The 26,855-nt window shown below is 48.4% G+C and overlaps 2 protein-coding genes across 2 annotated transcripts; both read right to left on the bottom strand.

The window, feature by feature from the left end:
* Window positions 1–749: 749 nt before the first annotated feature.
* On the bottom strand, window positions 750–26,705 carry LOC134489830 (zinc finger protein 665-like). The gene is made up of 9 exons (XM_063292699.1): window positions 26,624–26,705; window positions 25,218–25,344; window positions 14,206–15,483; window positions 13,577–13,594; window positions 8,551–9,017; window positions 8,289–8,415; window positions 7,153–7,235; window positions 5,290–5,416; window positions 750–2,920 (listed from the first exon to the last, which is right to left on the bottom strand). Exons 1-9 carry the CDS (start codon window positions 26,699–26,701, stop codon window positions 1,539–1,541), a joined length of 3,687 nt encoding a protein of 1,228 aa, XP_063148769.1. The 5' UTR covers window positions 26,702–26,705; the 3' UTR covers window positions 750–1,538.
* LOC134492163 (zinc finger protein 24-like) lies at window positions 8,431–9,978 on the bottom strand. The gene is made up of 2 exons (XM_063296341.1): window positions 9,771–9,978; window positions 8,431–9,141 (listed from the first exon to the last, which is right to left on the bottom strand). Exon 2 carries the CDS (start codon window positions 8,956–8,958, stop codon window positions 8,500–8,502), a length of 459 nt encoding a protein of 152 aa, XP_063152411.1. The 5' UTR covers window positions 8,959–9,141; window positions 9,771–9,978; the 3' UTR covers window positions 8,431–8,499.
* Window positions 26,706–26,855: the final 150 nt, after the last annotated feature.

Genomic DNA, 26,855 nt, shown 5'->3' with positions numbered 1-26,855 from the left:
GGAAAATTGCCTCTGTCTCCGTATGTCCCACAGAGGATTTTCAAAAGTTGCAGATTTCAGTGCAAGATTTTACTTTCTTTTACATGGCTTAGGGAAAACATCCCACATCTGGGTTTTACCTTCAAATGCCTCCATCAGCCAGCATTCAGCTATTTTTACAGAATACTTTCTTGCATATTTATTTTCTCAGAATCACATCAAAGGAAAAAAGTCTGACACATATTTATTATTTAAAATACGTAAGTGCCCCTTCATCCTTTTTGGGAACATCAGGGTGGCATACAACCAACTTCATCACGTACAGATACAGCAAAGAACACTGTACAAATGCGTTTTTGAAAAAACAAGAGACAAGTTAAGCTGCCTTAGTGAGGGAAACTACTTTTGCTGCATGTCAGAAAGGCTGCAATGTGGTCGCCAAAATTGTTCTAAGGAACAGGACTGAGACAGGCTTGAAAGTAATGAAAGATTATGGATGGGATTGGAAGGAAAATGTAGTTCGAGATCAGTCTTTTTCAACCTTGGCCGCTTGAAGATGTGTGGACTTCAATTCCCAGAACAGCCAACAATTCTGGGGGTTGAAGTCCATACACCTTCAAGCGGCCAAGGTCGAGAAACACTTTCCTAGATGAATTACGTCAAGTCTCTATTGTCAAAGTTATGGATGTGTATACCTGTGTGTATGCGCGCACACACACGTGTGCTTATGTGTACACTGTCTTTCCCCAATTGAAAGGTCAGTTTTTCTAAAAGAACCCAAATAAAAACTGTGAATGCTTTTCAACATTTTAAAACAAATTTCCAATGAAGGACAATTTGTCAGAGATAATCCATGCTTTTCCACATTGTTCTAAGAATATATACTGAAGTATTGAGGAATGTGTGGATTACACACACACACACACACACACACACACACACGTACGTTCCTAGAAGACCTATCATCTGCAGTGCCTCAATTCTTCTCTTTATGTTTTTGTATTTAAGGAGAGAAAACTGATTGTTCTGTAGATTTCCATAGCACCTTTTCTCAAAAGCCTTTAGCCTTCACTCCCCTAAGAGAAAAGGCTACAATATTTCTTTAGTTTTTAGGAAGCAGGCAGGCAGCTGAGAAAATTACAGTGGTGTGGAGTAAATGACGAATGAAATGTTCTTCTGGAATCCAAGGTAATAAAAGGGTCTGCCCGTATCCTTAGTAATGTACTGAAAGTATGGAAACCACTATCCAAAGATGTTAATTATCCTCACATGAATGCCATTTCACAGAGATGCATGAAGAACAAGACAAGGAGAATTAACAGCACATGTCAATAACAACAGGCAATTAAAATTCTCATCAGGAAGGATTACCAGTTGCTGGGGGAATGTGAGTAAAAGGTGTGATTCTTCCCATAATTGCATGCTTCCTCTTAATTTGCCTGAGAATCAAAATTTGATTTGAACCCAAATTTCAAGCTTTTATATGAGCTTTTCTATATGAGTAAGTTCGTTGATGAGCCATTTTCCTTCCTAGCAAAGTTTATTGATGCTTGCCCGCTTTATATCTCTCCCTTGTGTGCATTTTTTTGATGTCTAGTCAGGTTTTTCTTATGACTGAAGCTTTTACCACATTCCAAGCAGGTGTATTTTTCCCCTGTGTGAATGCTCTGATGTTGAAAAAGGTTTGTGCGCTGGCTGAAACTCTTTCCGCACTCCAAGCATTTATATGGTTTTTCTCCGGTGTGAATCCTTTGATGTTTGGTGAGGTCTATTTTCTGACTGAAACACTTCCCGCATTCTGAGCATGTATACGGCTTCTCCCCTGTGTGGATTCGGTGGTGCCGAGAGAGGTTTTTCTTATGGTTGAAACACTTCCCACATTCCAAGCATTTATAAGGTTTCTCCCCCGTGTGGATTCTTTCGTGAGAACTGAGGATGATTTTGTGACCAAAGCTTTTTCCGCAGACCAAGCACGTACACTCTTTCCCACCCGCGTGAACGAGCTGGTGGTTTCGGAGCCCCGTACTCCGGCTAAAAGTCTTTCCGCACTGCAAACACTTGTGCAGTTTCGGCTTTTTGAACATGCGTTGGTGAGCAGCGAGATACAGGTTCGGAGGGTCGCATCCCAAATAGGGGAACACTTTCTCTTCTGAATGAATCCGATAGTGCTTCATGAGCAGGATCTTCTGGGTGAAGCTCTTTCCGCATTCTAAGCATTTATATGGCTTCCCCTCGGTGTGGGTCCTTTCGTGATACGTCAGGGCAGTCCGGTAACTGAAGCTCTTCCCGCACACCAAACAGGTGTACGGTTTCTCCCCAGTGTGGATTCTTTGGTGAGTTGTGAGATTTGTCTTCTGACCAAACGTCTTTCCGCATTCCAAGCATTTATAAGGTTTCTCCCCTGTGTGGGTTCTTTGGTGTTTAGTCAGGCCCGTATTCTGGCTAAAACTCTTCCCGCACTCCCGACACTGATATGGTTTCTCTCCCGTGTGAATTCTCTGATGAGAAATGAGGTTTATCTTGTGGCTAAAGGTTTTCCCACATTCCAAGCACTGATATGGTTTCTCCCCGGTGTGGATTCTCTGATGGGATGTGAGGTTTATCTTCTTCCCAAAGCTCTTTCCACACTCCAAGCATTTATAGGGTTTCTCGCCAGTGTGAATTCTCTTATGTTTAGTGAGGCTTGAACTCTGACTGAAGCTCTTTCCACACTCGATGCATTTATATGGTTTCTCCCCGGTGTGAATTCGTTTATGTTTAATGAGGCTTGAGCTCTGGCTGAAGGTTTTTTCGCACTCCAAGCATTTATATGGTTTTTCCCCCGTGTGAATTCTTTGATGAGAGGTAAGATTTATCTTATAACCAAAACTCTTTCCGCACTCCAAGCACATATATGGTTTTGCCCCCATTGGGTGTTCTTTCATTTTACATCTGTCATATCCTGGAACAAAGAGAAGAAGTTTAGAAATTTATTGGACAATCTATGGAGAAGAGATTTAGAAATTTACTGAGCCCTTTTAATGACACGTGACTTTATGTAGGGCTATCAATGGCTTTTGGCCTGGAAACTTCTACTGGCAGGTGGGAGCTGAGTAGACCTGTGAGAATACACACAGATTACACAAATGTTGGAGCCACAGTACTATTTATAAGTTTGGAAGTCACTTTTAATGTTGGCTGGTTGACCTTTGTTAGGGAAATTTGCCCTATTGCTGATTGATGAGTGTTTTTTTTTTAAATGATAGACAGATTCTTTCTTCGAAATGGAAGCCTCTTCCCCTGATCTGTCATATTGATAGGGTTAAGAGATTGCAAGTGAATTAGGTGTGCGCGTGTTGGCATGCATGGGCACACGCCTTAAAGTCAGCCTTGACTCCTGGTGATCATGTGGAAAAGGCCCTGCATTTCTCTTAGCAACATTTTCAGAAGTGGTTTGCCATTGCTTCCTTCCTGGGGCTGAGCGAGAGGGACTGGCCCAAAGTCTCCCAGCTGGCTTCAGGCCTAAGGTAGGACTAAAGCTCAGTCTCTCAGTTTCTGGCCTTTAACTGCTACACCAAACTCGCTCTCATGAGAGATTTTGTAAAGATAATACTAAAGCAGTTAGTTTTATGGCACTATCTAGCATTTTCTCTGGTGCACAGCAGAGATTCTGTTGGAGTGTTTAAGGCAGTGTTTCTCAACCTTGGCCACTTGAAGATGTGTGGACTTCAACTCCCAGAATTCCCCAGCCAGCTTGGCTTTAAGGTATGCTGCCAGATACACAAAACTCCAATTTCAGAAGATACCCAAAGCATTCCATCACTATTTTTTCCAATGTTTATAACCAACCTTTGGAAGTGACGTACCTCTGGAATCTCTCTCCAAAGGAAACCAGTGTGAACCCAGAGGTGGAATAAGTGGTGCCCCCTAACTTGAATCCGAAAGATACTTCGGTCCCCATGACAAAGGAGTATACTGCAAAAATATTTCTGTCCCGTGTCCCGTTTTCAGATCTGCCCCAGCATTTTCAAATATTGGCTAAGCGACACCCTCACCGTCTTTCCGGCAACAGCAGAGCATCGTTCTCTTGTAGCCTAGCAACCTTTCGGTGGCCAAAGGCTCCATATCACCTCTTCTTGGAGGGAGCAAGAGTTGCAGTGGACATATGGCATTCCTGAATGGGTACAGGATTTTTAAGTGTTTTTTTGGGGGGGGAGTCTTTCTGTTACAACTGACCCCACAGCATTTACAAGCCTCCCACCTCAAAATGACAGGAAATTTTGTATCGGTTTTTAGCAATCAAGGCCAGAGAGCACTCTGTGGTTTGCAAAAAAGGAAGTCCTCAAGTCCTGGGGCCACAGATTGACCAGCCCAATGCAGACTGTGAAAGAAATCCCATGCCTTTATCCTACTGGCACCCATGTCACCTAACCCAGTGTTTCTCAGCCTTGGTGGCTTTAAGATGGGTGGACTTCAATTCCCAGAATTCTCCACCCAGCCATGCTGGCTGGGGAATTCTGGGAGTTGAAGTCCACACATCTGCAAGCCACCAAGGCTGAGAAACATTGCCTTACCCTAATCAAAGCTGCAAACACCACAGTCCCTTAAATATCCCCCAACAATAGGTGGGAGTTGGGACCCAGAAGCATCCTTTGTTCATTTCTGGGTCCTCTCTAATCAAGGAACAGCTGAGAAGGAAAAGGAAAATGACAAAGCGGGAACAGAGTATCCAACTTGCTCCAACAGTCAACTAGGGACCATCTCTGATATCCAACCCTGCCAGCGTAGAATATGGTATCGCTGAAGGGCTTAATAGCTGGACCCTGGAATTAAATATATCTGTGCTATTTCCCCTTCCTGGCTCAATCTGAGCACAGGCTGTGTTGGATAATAAATCATAAATGCCAGCTGACTGACAAAATCAATTCTTCATTCCTTGCCTTTGTACTCAGAGTAGGGAAGGATAATTCCCTATCAATCTGTCTTTGTTAAACCAGGGTCAGTTCCTGTGCATGAGTTTCCTGTTAGCCATGAAAGTGATGAACATTTTTTTTTTCTTTTCCAAGATTCAATTTGTGCCAGGGTGCAAATTTATCAGCAGCTTCATTTGTGTTTTAGCTAGCTGCTGAGTGTCTGAGTTGTTTTAATGTGTCACTTGCAGAATGGTTTGTGGCATTGTGGACTCTGATCTCTTTAAGCTGCTGTCCTAGGCCAGTGCTATATGATATGGTGCAACATGCCTTGACTGTATGCATGCCTTGCCTTACAAGAACCGGCCCTACCATGCTAACTTAATGATTATCCATCAATGAAGGAAAGGGGGAGTCTTACTGAGAGAAGTCATGATTTCAAAGTTCTCTTCCATAATTTGTTTATAGAGAGCTTTCTGGTCAAGATCCAACAGAGCCCACTCTTCCTCAGTGAAATACACTGCCAGCTCTTCAAAAGTTGCCAGATCCTGATTGGAAAAGGAAAAAAAGTCCCCATCAAAATATACATAGTGCACATAATCTGACTAAATGCACTATTTCATCTCACATAATGGCATCTGCTTCCTTGCTGACGCAGAGTCAACGATCAACGGCCAGTAGCAGTTAGCTATTATCAAGGAACTACCAACTCAGACAAACGATCAGGCAGAAAACAACACCCCAATCAAGGAACCACCAAGGAGGAAACCACAGCCCCAGGTATATAAACAAAGAGCAATGCCCACTCTCTTCTCACACTGATGGTGTCACCTAGCTGGGTAGAAATGTCTGCAAGAAAACAACCAAGCTCAGAGTGCACCAAGTTCAACCCTGAGCTACGGATATTCTCTTCCGTTAGTTAGCTATAATTAGAGACAAAATGTTTTGGAATTCCAGGTGTGGGAGAACTGGAAGTCCTGGGCTAGGATCACAGTGCTAGAAGGGGCCACTGAATCCGCCCCGTTCTTCCTGCAGAAATAAAACACCCAGAGATATGACTATCTAACCTTTGCCTGAACATACCCAGTGAAAAGGAACTCACCCACCACTTTTCTGGGCAAGTGGTATCACTATCAAACGTCTTTTACCACTAGGAAGTTTTCTTCCTGAAACTCAACCAGAATCTGCCTTCTTGCGGCTTAAATCCATTATTCTGTATCTGGCCCTTTGAGATGAGAGAAAACACACACTTCTTCTGTTTGATACCATTTCAGGTATTTGAGCAGTACAATCTTTAGTACCAATGGAAGAGAATCTTTAGTCTCCTCTTCTCAAGCCTAAACATTCTCTCGGTTTCTCCTCTTTAAGACCTCGTTCCCAGCTCCCAGATCATCCCCTCTGCTGTTCTTGGAAAACTGCCCGTTTCTCCTTAAATCGGAGTACCCAGAATTGAACCCTGTACTTGAGGTAGGGCCCGACCAACACAGAACACAGCAGAAGTATTATTTCCAACGATTTCGACGTTGTGGAGTCTGCGGTGCTCTCTGAACCTAGCTGTTGGCTTGCAGACGTTTCATTACCCAACTAGGTAACATCATCAGTGCTGCTGAGTGTGGGGTTTGCTCCCTGTCGATATACAGTAGTCGGCCCTGCCAGTGCTGGTGGGGTGTGGTTTTCTCCTTGGCGCTTCCTTGATTGGGGTACTGTTTTCCGCTTGACTGATTGTCTGTTTGATTGTCTCCCTGGTAGAGCCTTGATTGGGGTACTGTTTTCTGCCTGTTTGTCTGGTGTTAATCCCTGCTTATCTGGCTGCTGGCAAGGATGTGTTCTGGTCTTTTTCTTGCCTTCTTAACCTTTTTGTCTTCTCTTTTGAATGGGGGATAAATGTGGTATACATGTGGTTATATGTGTGATTTGGGACATTTCTGCTGATGCATCCTAAATCTGTCTTTTTTCTATGTATGTCACTCTGGGGACACATATTCCATAGTGTTACTAAAGAGGTATCAGATTTCTGATTTTAGGAATAAGGAGGCTGGACTATCCAGGCCTTCGATCTGATCCAGCATGACCTTCCTTACGCTGTCAGTGTTGACCGAAGCAAAGAGAGAAAGAGATTGGTTCAGAACCAGAGAAGTAAGTAAAGGACAATAACACCCAAACTTGCAAGTTTTATTTTTATGTTTTCTTGCTTTTTAAGTGAAAGAGTCATTGGGAAGTGGAAGTTGAGTCTAAACTGTATAAATAAATCATATAAATAAATAAATAAAATCCTTCCCTCTACCTGATCTGGGTCAACAGCAGTTTCTATTCCACCGCAGAGAAAAACAGAGGACTCTATACTTTTTGCCAGCATCAATTCATCCCCTACAAGAGACAAGATAGTGGGAAGGCTGAAGCATTTGACTATCTCAGAAACGTGACGTGATGGCGCTAAACATCCTTACAGAGAAATAGGTCTCCTGGACACACTAGGACTTACTTCTGAGTAAAAATAAATATGTTTCCTCTGCAATGGAGGCAAATCTAAACCCCCATGGGTGTCACTAAAACCTTATCATTTATTTAAAACATTAGAAAAACTTCTAAAGATATCAGTCTTTGACACTTAACATTAAAACACCGTGGAAAAGAAGTTGGAATCCTGTTTCTTTCCCCCAACTCCCTTCCCCCAAAATCAATTAATCTGATACAGTATTCATCTTCAATAGTTAAACCTAAGAGCACCTTCTTGAGATGAATGTACAATTGAAATGGGAAGTTTTTCTTTTAAGTCTGATGGACAAACCACTTGAAATGAAATTTGGGGCTTTGTTTTTATATCTGATAACAGCAGCAAGACTTTTGTATGCCCAAAGGTGGGAGGATTCACAAATTCCTACAGTGGAAGAATGGATGATAAAATTAATGGAACTGGCAGAGATGGGAAACTGACTACATTGATTAGGGAAAATAACTTGTCTAGCTTTGCTTCTGCTTGGAAACTGCTTTTGGACTTTTTGCTTGTAACTGAAAAAAATGAAGTTTCAATTTTGGGATTTGATGATTAGGTGGGTATAGTTTATAGAAATACTGTTTATTATAGTTAAAATTTGAGTAAGAGGTTAATGTATTTTCTACTAGCATCTGTGCCGGCGAAGGTCGGAAGCTACTCTTTTTTCTGTACTTCTATTTCTTTCCTGCGCTTTTTTTCTTCTTTTAGTCTTTCTTTAATCTTTTTCTATCTTTTTGTATTTTATCTACATGTTGAAACTTTAATAAAGTTGTAAAAAAAAAAGCACTTTCTCACCTGTGAGAACAAGGTGAGGATGAGCTCCTTTTTCCAACCCAAAGATTCAGGGAACAGAACAGTAGCCCAGCATTTCTTTTATGTGCCAGAGAGACCAAGTTGAAATACACAATGCTGTCACAAATCCTTACCTTGCAAGGTGACTCCTCTGTCATCTTCCTGCAGGATCCCTGTTTGCAAGGGACTCCCTATGGTGTCCAGCAGAACCTCCTCTGTTGCAGGGAAATCATATCCCATTTTTATAAACAAATGATTTATCTGAAATGGCAACAAAGATCCATGACTAGAAATGGGAGGAGGACTGGAAAAAGAATGAGAGAGGCCAATACTTTTGAGCTTCCCCTATTGGGTGATATGTCGCCCTTTGAAGCCACCACGAGGATGGGCCCTCACCTGCTGCTGCTGCTTCTGTTCCATCTGATCCAGGAGGAAGCCTTCGGCCAGGGCCACCGCTTGGGAGCTGTTCTCTGCTCCACACTCCCGCACCCAGCTGGACATCTCCACTGGCAGGACGGCCAGCAGCTGCTCCAGGATCACCAGGTCCAGCATCTGGCTCTTGGTGTGTCGCTCTGGCTGCAGCCACTGGCGGGAAAGATGGTGGAGGCGGCTGCAAAGCTCTCGGGGACCTTCCACCTGCTGGTAGCAGAAGCCTCTGAAACGCTGGCGATGAGCCTCTGTGCTGACCATGTCCTTATCCAAAATCTCCTGCCCTGTTCTTTCCCAGCATTCTTCACTGCACTCAGCCAGTCTGGTACCAGGGCCTTCATTTTCTTCAGGACCAGCCAAGTCTTGTTCCTCCATCTCTTTTTTATGCCCCAAGAGTCTAAAGTCCAGCAAGTCTAAAGGAACTCTTTCTACTTCTTCCAAATTTGGTGTCAACACAATGCAGAGCCATTAAGCATGTAGCGTTAAGACCAAAAGAAATCTGGAGGCTGATGAGCAGCAAGCAGACTTTATCCTGGAATTAAAGGCTTGGATGCCAAGCTGAAAAGAGAAACAAGAGACCCTGAACTACACTGTTTTTTCTAGGAATTAAAATGCATTGGTGTTCAACAACACAGCTAACCGTTCATTGTCTTTTCAGGACAGGTCCAAACCGCTGTCTTTGCCCACCATCTCTCTCTGCCTAACCACAGGGCGTTTCTCTACCCTCTGCCCGGCTTTCTGTCCAAAAGTCAGCCAGGAAGAAACAAGGGAGCCTATCCAAGAGATGCAAAAACTATTCTTGTGGACTTACATTAATGGAGTGAAAATGGGGGGGGGGGGAGGAGCAATCACTACCGAAGAGCGCCCATTTTTATTTATTTGTAATGTTGAAAGCTCACCCCGACCCTCCCGGACTTCGGGCAGGGTATAATAAGCCCCAACCCCAAAATGTCAAACCTGCATGGACAGTCAGATGAATAATGATGCCGAAGGAATTGAAACCCCATTAAAATCAGAAGGGGCCTCCTTGCTTTAAAAATGGCTTAGGTAGTCTAACGGGGTGTGTGGAGGGGGGACACAACAGATCAGCCCGTGGCCTCTCAGGAAATGGGGAAGGGGCTTCTTTGACCCCCCGCCCCCCAGCTCTGTTTAGCCTGGTCTCCCCACACGTCAGCCCCGCCTCTCACCGCTCCTTTCCTCATCCCCCGCAGCTTCCCCCAGCTGCAGAGGGCCGTGGCGGGGAGGGGGTCCCCCAAGTCGCCAAAGGGGGCCCCCGAGGGGGAGGATTGAGGGAGGGAGGAAAACCTTCCTTCCTCGCCTGAAAACAGGCCAGCAATTGAATCTTCCGGTAGGAAGCCTGTTTCCCGGGCAAGGGTTCCGCCCCTTCCTCCACCGACTTCCCTCCTCTCTAGGCACCGGCTTCTCTTTCTTTTAACTCTTAGAAGGGCGGAGCGTCCTCCCCAAGCAGAGCCCGGGTGGGATCGCCTGTTGCGCTCTTTCAGTACGGCAATAGGGTGATTCTGCAGGGCCCTAACCTTGCTGCTGCTTGGGAAATCCTGTAGGAAAAGTGACGGGATCATAAAGGAAGGTGATTTTAGCTCTTTCAAAATGCCCTGCCTTTGTATGATTATTCCCCTATGACAATTTCTTCTGGTAGCATGGGTGCACAAGGGAGCCTGTGCAAAGCTAATAAACATATGGCTGCGAGAGCTGGACCATAAGGAGGGCTGAGAGAAGGAAGATCGATGCTTTTGAACTGTGGTGTTGGAGGAAAATCCTGAGAGTGCCTTGGACTGCCAGAAGATCACACCAGTCCATCCTCCAGGAAATAAAGCCAGACTGCTCACTGGAGGGAATGATATTAAAGGCAAACCTGAAATACTTTGGCCACATAATGAGAAGACGGGACACCCTGGAGAAAATGCTGATGCTAGGGAGAGTGGAGGGCAAAAGGAAGAGGGGCCGACCAAGGGCAAGGTGGATGGATGACATTCTAGAGGTGATGGACTCGTCCCTGGGGGAGCTGGGGGTGTTGACGACCCACAGGAAGCTCTGGCGTGGGCTGGTCCATGAAGTCACGAAGAGTCGGAAGCGACTGAACGAATAAACAAGAAGGGAATAAAGTGGCAGTACTCTTTAATCTTTCTCTAAGGTTCTATATCCGTGTTTCTCAACCTCGGCCACTTTAAGAGGTGTAGACTTCAACTCCCAGAATTCCCCAGCCAGCATGGCTGGCTGGAGAATTCTGGGAGTTGAAGTCCACACCTCTTAAAGTGGCCGAGGTTGAGAAACACTGTTCTATATCAACACATTTGAATTTTGCTGCTGGGGAAGTCTTTTAAAGATATCACGGACAGTCAGGGAAACAAGTAGATCCCAAGAACAAATTGAACCAGAATTCTCACTCAAAGCACCAAAAACCAGGGGGCTTCAACTGTCATATTTCAATCATGTGGAGACTCAGTGCCCTTGAGAAGTTCATAACGCTTCGAAAAGTTGAAGGGAAAAGGGGAAGAGGATGTGGTAGGTGGATTTGATTTCAATAGCAATGAACGCAGCACCACTGAAGGCCGCGGGGAAGAGAGTCCATCTATGCGGTCACTGAAGAGTTGACGTTGACTTGATGACACGTAATCAAAGTTAAATATAAAATATAAAACCCAGCTCTGCCATGTGTCTCTGTAATCAGGACGCAGTTTTTTGCCTGAATTACTTAGTGATTCATATTTTCGGGTAAGCAAAAGGCCATCTTTGCAAAGGTAAAATTGTTCTTTCTCCCAAATTCCGGAAACAGGCCCTCAGCTCCACGCCACTCAGGGTGCCTGACTTTTGAAGGCAACACCAGCTCCCCCTGCGGTCACATGATCATGATCCAGGCTCTTGGTAACTGCCCCACACTTACGACGGTTGCAGCGTCCCGTGGCCTCATGATCACCATTTGCGACCTTCCCTGACGGCTTCCCACATGCAAAGTCAATGGGGAAAGCTAGCAGGGAAGGTTGCAGGTCACTCCTGTCAGTTGCTCCTGCTCCTGCCGCCCTTCAGCACTCCGCAGCACCCCCACCCACCCAGCTGTGCCTGCACCTGCCGCTCACATGCCCTCCTGCCTGCCTCTGGAGCACCCACTCTCTGCTCAGCTGCACTCATGCCACAGCAGCCGCCCCTTCCATCTGGCCGCACTCCGTAGCACTCACCCATCCCCCAGCCTGCTTGCGAGCCTCCCGGTACCTCTGACTTCCTGCCGGCTTCCCCGCTGATTTTGCTTGGTGGAAGCTGGCAGGAAGTCTCAAGTCGTGGTCACGTGAGGTCCTTGCTTAAGGCCCCACGATCCTCGCTTAATGACAGCAGTGGGGACTGCCGGGATTGCCACGACTAAGGGATGCAGGATGCAGCCACGCGATGTTGCACTTTACGACTGCGTCGCGTAGCGATGGAAATTTCAGTCCCGATTACCATTGGGGTGAGGACTACCTGTAAACACGTCGCGTGGATCTGGCCCAGTTTCTGTTTTTCGGTAAAAAGAACCCAAGCAAGGAAAATGTTTTTGAAGAGAAGGAAAAAAGATACAGATGAGGAAAAACTATTGTGCAAATAACATCGACTCTTTCATACCATAAGCACACATATATTCAATATCTAAATATGTATTTAATATCTGAACTAGTTTACAAAGTTACATAAAATCTTGACGTGAAATGTTAATCCAGCAGAAGTAATCCCAACAAAATTCCCTGTATAAATGAATCCCAGAAAAGTGACAATGCTCTTCTCCTGACTATGAAAACAGTGAAAATATTGTTTTCTACACTAGTGCAGAATTAAAAATAATGAGGTAACTTAACTCTCTTTATGAAGCATTTCTGCATTGCGAAGCACTCCTCCCTCAGCTGGTGCCGACCCCAGGCATGTTGGGACTACATTTCCCAGAATTCCTGGCTTTAGCTGATCTGGCTAGAAATTTGAGAACAGTAGACAGTCTACCTACTGTAATGGCATGTGGAAAAGACCTTGGGAGATGAGGCGAAGAGATGCTGCCCAGGGAAAGGTCAGATAAGAGAGGGCTTAGCCCTTAGCTGGATAGTGGGCAGGGAAAGAGGCTCAGGTGGGACCCTCCCTAGTTTCTTGGGCTGTAAAGGAGAAGGGGGAGAATCGTATTTTCAGACTTGCAAGATTCTGTTAATGTAGCTTTACAATTAGCTGATCTGGTTGTGTTTCCTGTCCTTGACTAGTCTACTGGTAAGGCTAGCCCCTGTGGAGAATATGGGTTCTCCACTTCTGGAGGTTTTTAAGAAGAGACTGGACAAGCACCTCTCAAGGACGGTTAGTCAGTGTTCCTGCACATTGAAGAGGTTGGACTAAAGGATCCTTGTGGTCCTTTCCAGCAACACAGTTCTATAATCCTAGGAGACATGTGGCTAAAGAGAGTCGCCATACTGAAAAGTAGGGATTGAATGATGCCTGGAACTCTTTCCACACAATGAAAAACTCTTCACTTTTTCAGTTAATTGGATTATATAGGAGACTTATCTTGTCTTTCCCTTCTTGAGATCCAAGGCGAACAAACTGAAGGAAAAAAGGTTGCCTTTTCAGTGGTAGTTTAGCGGGTGAATGGAAAAAGGGAAGTGCAGCTGTCTGAAAGAATTCTGCTCTTCCAGTCCAGGAAAAAGCCAGCTCCAAAAGATCAGGGTAAGAACAAAAGAAGTGCCAGACCACTTTAATAACAAAGCTTCCTTCTTCCAATCCTAAGAAATACAGGGAATCCTCGTTTAGCGACCAAAATTGGGACTGGTAACTCAGTTGTTAAGCGAAGGGATCGCTGAGTGAAACCACAACTGTGCTGATGATCTTACTTCAGCTTTCCTTTGCTTTACAGACCTGCAAAGGTCATAAATGTGAGGAGTGGTCGTAAAGTTACTTCTTCATCACCATCATAACTGTAAACACGGCAGTCACTAAGCGAGGTCTACCTGTAATTTCCCTCTAAGGAAGTTACCTTTAGGGCTTTTCTTATCTGAGGAAAAAAGAAAGACATGTCAGAGGAAGTGATGTATAAAACTGAAGAGTGTTGAAAAAGGATTTGAAAGGTTGTCTCCATTAAAAATGCTAGAATTTCCAAGTCTACCGATGAAGCTCAGTGCTTGGAAATTCCAGTGAGAAAAAAGCAGCACCTCTTTGCCCACAGTAATTCACTTGGGAATTTGATAAGAGTGTGGGCCACCAGCCAGGCCACCTTCAGAAGGGAAAGAGGCAAATCCATGATGGTTATATATAGGTAACACGACATTCTATCGTAGCTGTGTGGGAATTTGACCATATACGGCCGGTTTTTAATTGGTTGCTCTGGGGTCATGATGCAGACAGTGTAACTTCTTCCGGATCATCCTCCATGACACTTCCTATCTTCTTGTATGGTTTGGCTTGACAGGAAGCTCCATGTTTGATCTGAGCCAGTCTTGGCTCTTACTTGCAAGACCTCCAGGGTGGCTTTGACTCTTCCCATCCTCTAAATCTTTCAGCTGAAACTGTTTTCACGTTCCTCCATTTATATCCTCATTGATCCTCCGAGTGTGTGTTCTGTTGAAAAGTGAATGACGACTCCCATTTGCAGTTCTTTCCCCATTTATGTGGTCCTTGAATGGACATTCTGATGCTGAGTGAGGTTTTTTTTCTGATTGAAGCTCTTGCCACACTCCAAGCATTTGTATCGTTTTTCTCCTGTATGAACCCTACAATGGGAATTGAGCGTTGATTTTTGACGGAAGTTTTTCCCACACTCCAGGCATTGATACGGTCGCTCCCCCGTGTGAATCCTTTGATGGGACGTGAAATGCATCTTCTGACTGAAACTCTTCCCGCATTCCAAGCATTTATACGGCTTCTCCCCTGTGTGGATTCTCTGATGCTTGACGAGGTCGCTCTTTTGATTAAAGCATTTTTCACATTCCAAGCATTTGTAGGGCTTGTCCCCCGAGTGAATTCTTTGATGGTACCCAAGGGCGGTATTCCGACTGAAACTCTTCCCACATTCCAAACATTTATAGGGTTTCTCCCCGGTGTGAATTCGCTGATGAGAATTGAGAGTCGATTTCTGCCGGAAGCTCTTCCCACACTCAAAGCATTTATAAGGCCTCTCCCCTGTGTGGATTCTTTCGTGCGAAGTAAAATGCATTTTCTGACTGAAGCTCTTTCCGCACTGCAGACACCTGTACGGTTTCTCTCCTGTGTGAGTTCTTTCGTGCTTAGTGAGGTCGCTCTTTTGATTAAAGTATTTTTCACATTCCAAGCATTTGTAGGGCTTGTCCCCCGAGTGAATTCTTTGATGGTACCTAAGCACAGTACTCCGACTAAAGCTCTTCCCACACAAAAGGCATTTGTATGATTTCTTCCCTGCATGAGCTCTTTGATGCTTAGTATACGGCATGATTTCTTGGAAGCTCCTTCCGCATTCCAAACATCTGTAAGGTGTATCCCCTCTGTGAAGTCTTTCACGGTTAGTGAGGTCAATAATCTGACTGAAGCTGTTTCCACATTCCAAGCATTTACATGGTTTCTCTTCTGTGTGAATTCTCTGAGAAGCAAAATGCATCTTTTGACTGGCGCTCTCGCCAGACTCCAAGTCTTTATATGCTTCCTTTCCAGTCTCAATTCTGCAATAAGGATTAAGGCTTGATTTTGAACAGAAAGCTTCTTTAGAGCCATGACAGCTATATTTTTCCTTTATATTACCTATTTTGGCTTGGACTATGTTATGGGAGTCACTGTCTGCAGAAACACCGGCTATATTATATTCCTGATTTGTGTCTATTATCCTTTTCTCCTCTTCCAGAATTTTACAATTGCCTCTTCTCATTAATAGCTTATTTGGTTCTCTCTTGTTCCTCATTTGGCATCTGTTATTTTCTGGAATGAAGACATCAAAATTATAACAATAACAATAACAATAATAAATAATTAAACTTGTAAGCTGCCCAGTTCTCAACAACTCTGGGAGGCTCACAACAATCAAAGAAATTACAATTAATCAATAAACTTCATAGAATCATACGGTTGGAAGGGACCTTTCAGGTCTTCTAGTCCAGCCCCCTGCCCAAGGCAGTAACCTCCTGCCTAACTTAATAAACACAGATAAAAGATGGCAAGTACAACGAAGTGAAGAGTCTCAACGTCCCTTGCCAAAACCTGAAGAGCCACAATTCAAAAGCCTGAGTTAGTAACATGGCCCCACAGGAATATGTAACTTCAGTCTGTGCAGCTTTATATGAAGTGCTGATGTCATTGGCACGGATGGTGAGTGGGAGGGGGCCCCTATCCAGGGGGGAAAACGCACGCGCAGTTTAGAGGCTTTGAACTGTCCTTCAAAGAGACTCAGAGCAGACCTGCCTTGAGTTTTGGGTTTATCTGTCTGGGTTTCCCACGCTCCTTCAGTTTGGTAGGATTTATGTCCTGATGTAAGCAAAAAACCACGCTGAGACAAGGAATTAGTCTCTAGTGTTTATTAACTGCTCTAGTGGACAGAAAATCCTACCAAACTGAAGGAGTGTGGGAAACCCACACAGAAAAACCCAGAACTCAAGGCGGGTCTGCTCTGAGTCTCTTTGAAGGACAGTTCAAAGCCTCTAAACTACGCATGCGTTTTCCCCGCTGGATAGGGGCCCCCTCCTGCTCACCATCCATACTCATGACAGCCAACCACATTTCCTGCCTATTATCCACCAAGCTAGGTTGAAGAAACAGCACCTCTCTGGAGATCTGAATGGCCCTGATCCTGCTGGCCTTTCACAAGGCACCAAAAACCTGTCTCTTTCCCCTGGCATTGGGCCAGGAGGTTAATGTGAGCTCTGCTGACTGATCTTTAAGTTTGGAATGTGTTGTTTGCGACCTTGGACATTTACTGTATGGATTCTTGTAATCTTTGGTTTTAACTCTGTGCACAACCCAGAGTCACTGCAAAAAAATAAAAAGAGATTTGCTGTTGACATAAATAGCCCTGAACAGATTGAAATCAAATTATCTGATAGAACAGGGTCCCAATTACAGACATAGGTAATAATTAATGTGGAGCTCTTGCTGGTTGTACTTTAATCAATCACAGGCTTGCCCAACCTTTGGAATGCTGTTCCCAGGATATTTGGGAGAAACCAACTCTAATGTATGGATCTCTAAAAGATTTAGCTCTTCACGTTGGCCTTCCTTGTTTGAGGGTTAACTGTTGAAAACAAGGTATGAACTGAAATTAAGTTACACTCCAATGTTCTTCCCTTTGATCTAGTGACTCTCATGGGGGTAGGGCCATAGAAGTGGAAAGAGTTCAACTTCCTTAATACAGGAATCCAAATTAAAACATCCCAGAGAAATGGCTGTCCAGCTTCTACCTGTATGTATCCAGTGTATGGGAGCCTCACATCCCCCCATGGTAATTAAATTGTTTTAACTGACTGAAAGTTTTCTCAATATTCACCTAGAATCAGCATTCATATGATTTAATTCCATTATTTTATGCCCTGCATGCTGGATCAATAAAGAATAGGTCATGAACTTCTGTGCGATACAGCCTTTCAGATGCTTGGAAAGTGCGATCATACTCCCATCTTAGTCATTTTTTTCTTCCAAGCGAAACATATTTACTTCCTTTCACTTTATTTATTGATTTATTGATGATCACATTTTGCCACTGCCCATCTCCCCCCAAAGGGTATGGTATGCCTTAGTTTCTAACATCCTAATCATCCTTCTTATCTATTTTAGCTTCCTTAAACCTTCTTAAAGTCTTAGTATAGAGCTCCAGGTGGGAGGGTGCGTGTCATGAGTGCCGTTGAGCTGAAGTCATCAGTGCAATGGCACACATGACAATAGCAAGGAAACAGGAGAAGGGGCTCAAGATAAGTAGCCATCAACTCACAACGACTAACGGCCAACAAACAATAACTAAACGGATCACGGAGCACACCCGAGCCATCAGCGCCAATACAACGGGGATCGCCCAGCTGACAGCAATCACCGGATGAATAGAAAACCCGATGATGGGCGATCCCGGAACGCCAGCAGGGCCTCACAACCCCTCACCCACCGGCAGGGCAACGTATTGGACAAAGGGGGGTGACGTGACCGCGAGTGAGGGGGCGCTGACCGGCGCGGGGTATTTAAACCCCGCACCGGCGCGCTCCTGTCACTCTCAGCTTTTTTCCTTCCGACGCTGTAACTGCGCTGTGAATAAACCAGAGCCTGATCCATCGAACCAGTGTCTGAGTATTATTCAGAGGCAGGCAGCGCATGACATAAAGCTGAGAGTCATAAACTCAGCCTCGCCGAGCCCCACCGGACGACAACGAGCCGCGGGAAGAATAGACGGCGAGAAGACCAGCAAGATGAAGCCGGAGCGACGCGGGCAAGGAGGGCGAGCCGCGCGGCAAGAGACAGAGGAGGACCGACCAAGGCCAGAGGCACCGCGGACTCCCGGAGCCATGGACGCCCACCCCACCCGACCCGAGCCTCAGCTCCAACCCCAAGGGGAGATGGCGACGGAGGCAACCCGACCGCGGGAGGGAGCAGCATGCCTTCCGAAACCAGCGGAGGACCCCGCGCCCCACATCGCACCCCAGCAACGGGCGTGGAGCGACAGCCCAACGGCGGTCAACACGGAGGAGGACGATGGAGACACCCAGCAGACGGCGGAGGAAGCGGACCAGCAGCAGAGGGAGGATGAACCCCGCCGGCAACCCACCCCCGCTGACGCACCAACGGAACCGGCCCCAGCGGCGGCGCGGGCTGTGGACGAGGAGGCACGAGCTGAACTCGCGGCCATGCGGGCTCAACTGACGGAACTCCGGACCATGCTCCAGTCGCTTATGCCCCCCGCGCCACCCAACGACGTCCCCGCACAGGCCCACACCCCGAGCGAAGCACCGAACCCCCACGGGCCAGCGGAGGGTCAGCAGACGGCACAGGCGGACGACACCACAGACCGGGAAGCGAGAGGCAGGGCCGCGCAAAACGCCCGGGCCCCAAAGGACTTCCCCATCTTCTTCGATGGGAACCCCACGAAACTCTCGTTCTTCGTAACGAACGCCAGGGAGTTCATGGGGAGGCACGGACACTCCTACGACTCCGAAGCCGACAAGATCGCCGCCGTGGCGATCAAACTACAAGACAGGGCGGCGGACTGGTACGTCCAACTGTACGAGTCCAGCTCCCCCGCCCTCGCCACCTTCCCTGCCTTCATCAATGAGATGAAAAACTACTTCGAAGACCCCCTAGCCAAAGTAAGGGCGAAAAGCGCACTCCAAAGACTTAAACAGGGCACACGCACGGTCCCTGACTACGCCCTGGAGTTCAAAGCCCTCGCAGGGAAGGTCAGCGACTGGTCCGAGACCACCCTGCTGGAAATGTTCAAAAGGGGGCTCAATCGCGACGTTCTCCAATGGGCCCTCTACCGCGACGACCCAGAAATGCTACACGGGTGGATTCACCTCGCGGGGAAAGCCGAACACGCGCACCGCACCTTCCTCATGACAACCACGGAAGACACAAACTATGCCGGAAAAAAGGTACTCGCACCACACGTGGGGATGGCCGGCCCCATATACCCAAAAAAGAAATTCAATCGGGAGCCCTGCGGGAAGTGTGGCAAATTAGGGCACAAGACGGTGGATTGCTTCGCCAACCGACCGCCGACCAGTGCGCCTAAACCCACCCCGAAAATTAGCCCCAAACCACCCAACCTGGGGCCGCCCCCTCACCGCCGAATGACCGTGGCCACAGCGACACCAGAAGAAGGCTGGGACGCCTACTGGGGGGAAGAGGATAACGTAGACCCCGACCAGCCGGCGGGAAAAGCTCCCCGCCTGCCCTGAAACGCGTTGCGAGGCAGGCGGTGGGACAGCAGCGCGGACCACCTCGACGGAACGACGAAAGCCCCGTAATAATGGCGGCAATCAAACTCTCTGCCGGCAACGGAGCCACCACAGCCGCGGCACTAGTGGACTCGGGGTGCTCAAAAAACCTCATCCACCCCGACCTAGTCGCCAAACTCGACCTCCGCTGCTTCCCCCTCCCCACGCCGCTGGCATTCCACCAGCTGGACGGCTCCACAGCGGGAGGGAAACCAGCCACGCTGCAAACCGAGCCGGTCACCCTGCAAATGGGCACTCACACCGAACGCACATCGTTCGTCGTCACTCACATCGGACGGCCCATTGCAGTCCTGGGGATGCCATGGCTCGCGACAAACAACCCGCGCATCAACTGGGAGACCCGCACCTTCACATTCGGCGACGGCGAGTATCGAGCACCAGTTCCAGCGGGCAGAACCAACCCCACTGTAGGACGAGCGGAGGCGACTACACAAGACAACGCCGCTACCACAGCAGACCTACCGGAACAATACGCCGACTTCTCCGAGGTCTTCGGAGAGGCAGAAGCTGACCAACTACCCCCCCACCGCAAGACGGATTGCCGGATCGACCTACTGCCCGACGTCCCCTTACCTAGACCAAAGATCTACTCGATGACCCCGAAGGAGATGGCAACCCTCCGGGAGTTCATCGATAAAAACCTAGACAGGGGATTCATAGAGCCAGCATGCTCACCGGTCGGAGCCCCCGTCTTATTCCGGGAGAAGAAAGACGGCACCCTACGGCTCTGCACCGACTACCGGGGCCTAAACGCGGCTTCCCTGTCCAACAAATACCCCTTACCCCTGGTGAAGGGCATGCTCGCCCACCTGTCCACGGGCAAAGTCTTTTCCAAACTGGACCTTCGCGAGGCGTACTATCGCATCCGAATCAGGGAGGGGGACGAATGGAAGACTGCGTTCAACTGCCCCCTAGGCGCCTTCCAGTACAAAGTACTGCCCTTCGGACTCGCGGGGGCCCCTGGGGTGTTCATGCAGCTCATCAATGAGGTACTGCATGAACATCTGTTCAAAGGGGTCCTGGTCTACATCGACGACGTCCTTATTTACACAAAAACGCACGAGGAACATGTGACCCTAGTCAGGCAAGTCCTCGACAAGCTCAGAAGGGCGCAGTTCTATGCCAAGCCTACAAAGTGCGAGTTTCACAAAGCGCGCCTAGACTACCTGGGGTACCGAATCTCCGGGGACGGCATAGAAATGGACCCCGCAAAAGTCGAGGCGGTGCTAAACTGGGAGCGCCCCCGCAACAGACGCCAACTACAGAGCTTCCTCGGATTCGCGAATTTTTACAGGTCATTCGCCCGGGGGTTCGCAGAGATAGCCCTCCCCCTAACGGACCTCCTCAAAACCAAAGGGGTGGGGGACACCCGACGCGCCAAGAACCCGGGCACAGTGCTGAATTGGACTCCCGCGTGCCAGACTGCATTCAACAAGCTGAAAGCGCTGTTCACTACGGAGCCAATCCTCGTGCACCCGGACCCAGAACGGCCGTTCGTGGTCCAAGCCGACGCCTCAGACTTCTCCCTGGGGGCCATCCTGCTACAGAAAGACCCCACGGGACTCCTGAAACCATGCGCCTACCTGTCAAGGAAGTTCTCCGAGACAGAAAGGCGATGGCACGTCTGGGAGAAAGAAGCCTTCGCGGTAAAATCAGCGCTAGAGACATGGCGACACCTACTCGAGGGAGCCACCCAACCATTCGAGGTCTGGACCGACCACCGGAACCTCGAGGCCCTACGAACGCCCAGACGCCTTAGCCCAAAACAGGTCCGATGGGCCCAATTCTTCAGCCGCTTTAATTTCCAGCTGAAGTTCATGCCGGGCAAAAAGAACTTCCTGGCCGACGCCCTCTCCCGACTGCCCCAAGACGAAGAGCCCGCCCCAGACACCATTGGGACGGTCCTATCCGCCTCGCAACTGGGGATGGCCGTGACCACCCGAAGCGGCGCTCGGAGGCAGCTCGACTCTACGGCGCAGCCGACGGCGGGACAACCGGCGACCGGAAGAAGCCAACCGCAACTACCAGGGGGAATGCGCACGGACCTCGCCGCCGCCCTCAAAACCGACCCCTGGTTCCTGGCAAACCCCGACAAGGTAACGATGGCATAGGACCTAGCATGGGGGGAAGGCAGAATCTACGTCCCGGACTCGCAACGCCAGGCGATCTTGCATAGGTCACACGACGCCAAACAAGCGGGACACTTTGGGTTCCTCAAGACCCTACACCTAACACGGCGTCAATTCTGGTGGCCCGCGCTCAGGCGAGACGTAAAAGCATATGTAGCGTCCTGCCCAACGTGCGCTAGGGTCAAACGGGCACCAGGCAAACCCGCGGGGCTATTACAACGGGTGGCAGAACCCTCCCGCCCATGGGAGGAAATCTCTATGGATTTTATAGTGGACCTCCCACCCAGCCAGAAGAAAACGGCCATTTGGGTGGTGAAGGACTACTTCTCAAAGCAGGCCCACTTCATCCCCTGCACGTCGGTCCCATCCGCACAACAGCTAGCCAAACTCTTCCTCATCCACGTGTACAGGCTACACGGATGTCCCGCACGTGTGGTGACCGACAGGGGCACACAGTTCACCTCCAAATTCTGGCGGGCCTTCCTAAAGCTGACGGGGACCCAACAGGCCCTATCTACGGCCTGGCACCCCCAGACGGACGGAGCCACAGAGGTTCTTAATGCCACCTTAGAGCAATTCATACGCTCATATACTAACTATCACCAAGACGACTGGGCTGAACTGCTCCCGTTCGCCGAAGTCGCATACAACAACGCCGTCCACACGAGCACGGGGAAAACTCCGTTCGAAGTAGTCTCGGGGCGCGACTTCGTCCCCATACCGGAGCTACCTCAACCCCCGGAACCCCAGGTGGACGCTAGCGACTGGGGACGGAAGATCGCGGAATCATGGCCAATAATCACGGCGGCGCTGAAGGATGCACAGGCAGCCTACAAAGAGCAAGCCGACAAGCACCGGCGCCAACAACCGACGTTCCAAGCGGGGGATATGGCCTACCTATCCACCAAGTTCCTAAAGTCAACCCAACCCTCGAAAAAACTGGGGCCTAAGTACATCGGGCCGTTCCGAGTCACCCAAATAGTGAACCCGGTAGCAATACGCTTGGACCTGCCACACAACCTACGGAGACTCCACCCGGTGTTCCACACCAGCCTCCTGAAACCGGCAACCACCTCTCGATGGCACCCAAGCACGCCACAGCCCTCACCGGTGATGATCGACGGGCAACACCACTTCGAGATAAGGGACATACTCGACTCCCGCAAGCAACGAGGAACTCTACACTATCTGGTCAGGTGGAAACACTTCCCCCACCCGGAATGGGTGGCGGCGCACAACGTTAACGCGCCTGACCTAACCAGAGCATTTCACCGGGCATACCCCGACAAGCCACAACCAAGGTCAGCAAGCCGTCCCCTGCAAACCCCCCCCCCGCAGGCCCCCCCCCGCCTCCCGTGCCCCAAGGGAAAGGGCCCCCCCAAGCCCGCGACTTGGGTGGACCTCCCCCCCTGGGACTCACTCCCCCCGCCCCGGGCCCACGAGGTGGTGACAAGCGTTCGCCAGCACCCTCCCCCCGCCCGCGGGGGAGTGGCAAGCAAGTCAACAGGGCAACCTGGGGGCAACGCCCAGGAGATATAACAAAGGCGACGCACTTTAAATGAAAAAAAGAAGGGCCCTACCTGGAGCTGATAAGCACCCGACCAGCCACGCCTCTCTCCTCGCCGAACTGAGCCAAACAAACAGGGTGTGGCTGGAGCATGCGCACGCCAGGGCGTGACCCGGGCATGCGCACCATGGACACACCCTGGGAAGGCACGTGGTAGAGGGAGGAGCAAAGGGAGGGGCGACAACTACTCCGGCGGGAATTTTGAAAAAAAAAAAAAAAAAAAGTGCCGTTTTGACAGCTCCACCGAAAAAAAAAAAAAAAAAAAAAAACCAGAAAACCGGGGGGGAGCACTATTCGGACAGGGGGCAGTATGTCATGAGTGCCGTTGAGCTGAAGTCATCAGCGCAATGGCACACATGACAATAGCAAGGAAACAGGAGAAGGGGCTCAAGATAAGTAGCCATCAACTCACAACGACTAACGGCCAACAAACAATAACTAAACGGATCACGGAGCACACCCGAGCCATCAGCGCCAATACAACGGGGATCGCCCAGCTGACAGCAATCACCGGATGAATAGAAAACCCGATGATGGGCGATCCCGGAACGCCAGCGGGGCCTCACAACCCCTCACCCACCGGCAGGGCAACGTATTGGACAAAGGGGGGTGACGTGACCGCGAGTGAGGGGGCGCTGACCGGCGCGGGGTATTTAAACCCCGCACCGGCGCGCTCCTGTCACTCTCAGCTTTTTTCCTTCCGACGCTGTAACTGCGCTGTGAATAAACCAGAGCCTGATCCATCGAACCAGTGTCTGAGTATTATTCAGAGGCAGGCAGCGCATGACAGTGCGTGTGTTCAATTGTAATAAATTTTGAGGAAAACTGTGCAAGATTTTCAATGAATGGGGAAATAAATAATTTTGTTGAAGTGACAGGAGTGGATAGTCGGGGAGGAGAGAGAGATTAGGGGGACACTGGAGTATGAACGAGAAAGGTTATTTTTTAATGAGGATTAGGTATATTTTGTGCTGCAGTGCAAATGTGAGTAGATTAATAGGTACCGCTTCAGCGGGCAGGTAGCGGTGTTCCGTTTAGTCATGCCAGCCACATGACCACGGAAGTGTCTATGGACAAACGCCGGCTCTTCGGCTTTGAAACGGAGATGAGCACCGGCCCCTAGAGTCGGACACAACTGGACTTAATGTCAAGGGAAACCTTTACCTTTTTACAAATCTATCTTTCCTATTATGGGCTGCCTCTCTCTATCCCCTATGCCGGGGTCACCTTCTTCCTCATAGGGACCAGACGTCATGTCTGTGTATGGATGGTAGGCCATCTTCACCTCTATAGCTAATAAAGGAAGGTAATAATAATGCAACATAACGAGCTATGAAGAATGTGTATTTAGGTAATATTATATCTTAAGGACACAGCAATTAGTGTGAGATTTGATGCTGTTTGTGGCACGAAAGCAGGGCGGGGGTAAGCCAGACACAAGTCTTGGCTGCTATCACTCCTTTCGCACACACACCCCTTGGCCCAGCCTCCTCCCTTTCCAGGCAGGCCAGACGCTCTGAGCTCGCTGGTGTGCCTCATTGACTGGAGAGGAGGGAAATGGGGGATGCTGAGAAACACATGCTGAGGGTGGCCACCGCCATTTCCTCCTCCTTCTCAGCCTCAGTGCTGGGCAGGGGACCTGTTGCTCTGCCCACGCCAAGGCAGCTGGTGAACTTGTCACCAGAACGACTGCCCAAGGAGGCAGCGAGCATCACAAGAGCAGTCGAACAGACAGCTGCTGTCTCCCTCACTCTTGGGTGGACTGGTTGGGTAGAATATTTCTTTTTGAGCCTATGGGCTGGATGACATTGGGCAGCGGGCCAGATCTGGCCCACAGGCCATAGGTTGCTGACCTCTGCCCTATGCAACCCATTGTATCTTAAGAGTTGTTAAGCGCTGTCTTTAAAAATATGTGCTACAATTCCATGATTACACAGCAGGTAATTGCCTCTGCACACCAGAAAGGATGTGCAACAATTGTGTATATACAGAAATACATGCATGAGCAAGAGAAAATGGGAGCCTTACCTAAATAGGCCACGTTCAGACAATTCTCCTCCATGATTTCCTGGTGTAACCCTCGCTGCTCAGAATCTAACAAGGCCCACTCCGCCTGGGAGAAATACACAGAAACCTCTTCCAAGTCCACTCGGTCCTACAGGAGGAAGAAAATATTTCCTTAGAATAAAACAATGCTATAAAGAAAATCTAGCTAGATGGATGTGATTACAGAGAGCCAGTCTGGTCTAGTGGTTAAGGCGCCGGGCTAGAAACCAGGAGACTGAGAGTTCTGGTCTGGCCTTAGGCCTGAAAGCCGGCTGGGTGACCTTGGGCCAGTCCCCCTCTCTCAGCCCAAGAGCCAATCAGGTGTGATACGAGAGTTCTAGTCCCGCCTCAGGCATGAAAGCCGGCTGGGTGACTCTGGGCCGGTCCCTCTCTCTCAGCCCAACCCACCTCACAGGGTTGTTGTTGTGGGGAAAATAGGAGGAAGAAGGAGTATTAGGTATGTTCGCCGCCTTGAGTTATTTATAAAAATAATAAAGGCGGGATAAAAATAAAATAAAATAAATAAATTACAGCAGAAGACCTGAAGGGTCAAGTTGCAAATAGTTTATCCTGGAGAAGGGTCTGTCCATGTGGTCCCTAAGAATCAACACTGACTTAATGGCACAAAATCAATCAATCAATCAAGAAAATCTTCTCATTGCAGGGTTTATCTTTGAAGGGTGGCATTTATACCCTTGCTTATGCCCCAGAAGGTAAGCAGAAGCTAGCAGTCATTACAAACACAGAATACTTCCAGAATTAGAGGCAAAGGGCTAGAGAACTAATACGGGTTGTTCTCACTTAACAACTGTTCATATAATGACAGTCTGAAGTTACGACGGCTTTGGAAAAAGTGCTTTATGACCTGTACTCACACTTACGACCATCGCAAACTGTCACACTAGCCCCGCGGTCATGTGATAGCAATTTGGGCACTTGGCAGTCAGCTTGCATTTATGACCAGCTGCAGCATCCTGCAGTCATGTGATTGTGATTTGGGACCTTTTTTGCCAGTTTCTGGCAAAAGTCCATTGGGGAAGCTGGATTCACTTAATGACCGCCGTAAAAATGGTCATAAAATCTGGTCCGGTCACATGGTGGTTCACTTAACGACTGCACTGCTTAACAACCAATTTCCTGATCCCTATTGTGGTCGTTAAGTGAGGACTATCTGTAAGGAGATTGCACTTACTTCAACTTTGAGGGCTTCCCAAGAAACGTTTTGTTTTTCAGCTGGGAAAAAAAGATGCTGGATTGAATGGGCCTTTCATTTGAACCAGCCAGCCATGTTCTCAAGGAAAGTAAGCGAGAGAGACTAATTCAGGCTCAGAAAGATACCAGGGAAGAGAGAGAGATTCCTCCTGTCCCTTCACCGACTCTTCTCCTACCTGTTCTGGTTCTGTGGTTGCAGTTTCCACTTCACCCCAAGGACAAAGAGTTGGGCGAGAATTTCTGCTTGGTGCCATTCCATCATCCCCTGTAAGAAACGCAATAGCCGAAGACCTGTAACGCCTGTGTTTATCTCCAACATCGCTTTACAGCCCTAAAGACAGATGGAATCCCCATGGAAACCAGTTGCGCTGAGTAAATCTTGCTTAGGATTCTGTGTTACAGTAAAAA

The sequence above is a fragment of the Candoia aspera genome, chromosome 2, assembly GCF_035149785.1.
Source record: "Candoia aspera isolate rCanAsp1 chromosome 2, rCanAsp1.hap2, whole genome shotgun sequence".
NCBI lineage: Eukaryota > Metazoa > Chordata > Lepidosauria > Squamata > Boidae > Candoia > Candoia aspera.
The sequence above is the reverse complement of the archived record's forward strand: the minus strand, read 5'-3'. Positions and strand labels throughout refer to the sequence as shown.

What these genes read in the sequence shown, in the direction of transcription:
- LOC134489830 (XM_063292699.1), bottom strand. Translation starts at nt 26,701, where the DNA reads ATGGCACCAAGCAGAAATTCTCGCCCAACTCTTTGTCCTTGGGGTGAA. An exon ending in CAACCACAGAACCAGAACAG is followed by an intron (nt 25,345 to 26,623) that starts GTAGGAGAAGAG and finishes TTCCTCCTGTAG; the next exon opens with GACCGAGTGGACTTGGAAGA. An exon ending in CTGCTGTTGACCCAGATCAG is followed by an intron (nt 5,417 to 7,152) that starts GTAGAGGGAAGG and finishes TTTTCCAATCAG; the next exon opens with GATCTGGCAACTTTTGAAGA.
- LOC134492163 (XM_063296341.1), bottom strand. Translation starts at nt 8,958, where the DNA reads ATGGAGGAACAAGACTTGGCTGGTCCTGAAGAAAATGAAGGCCCTGGT.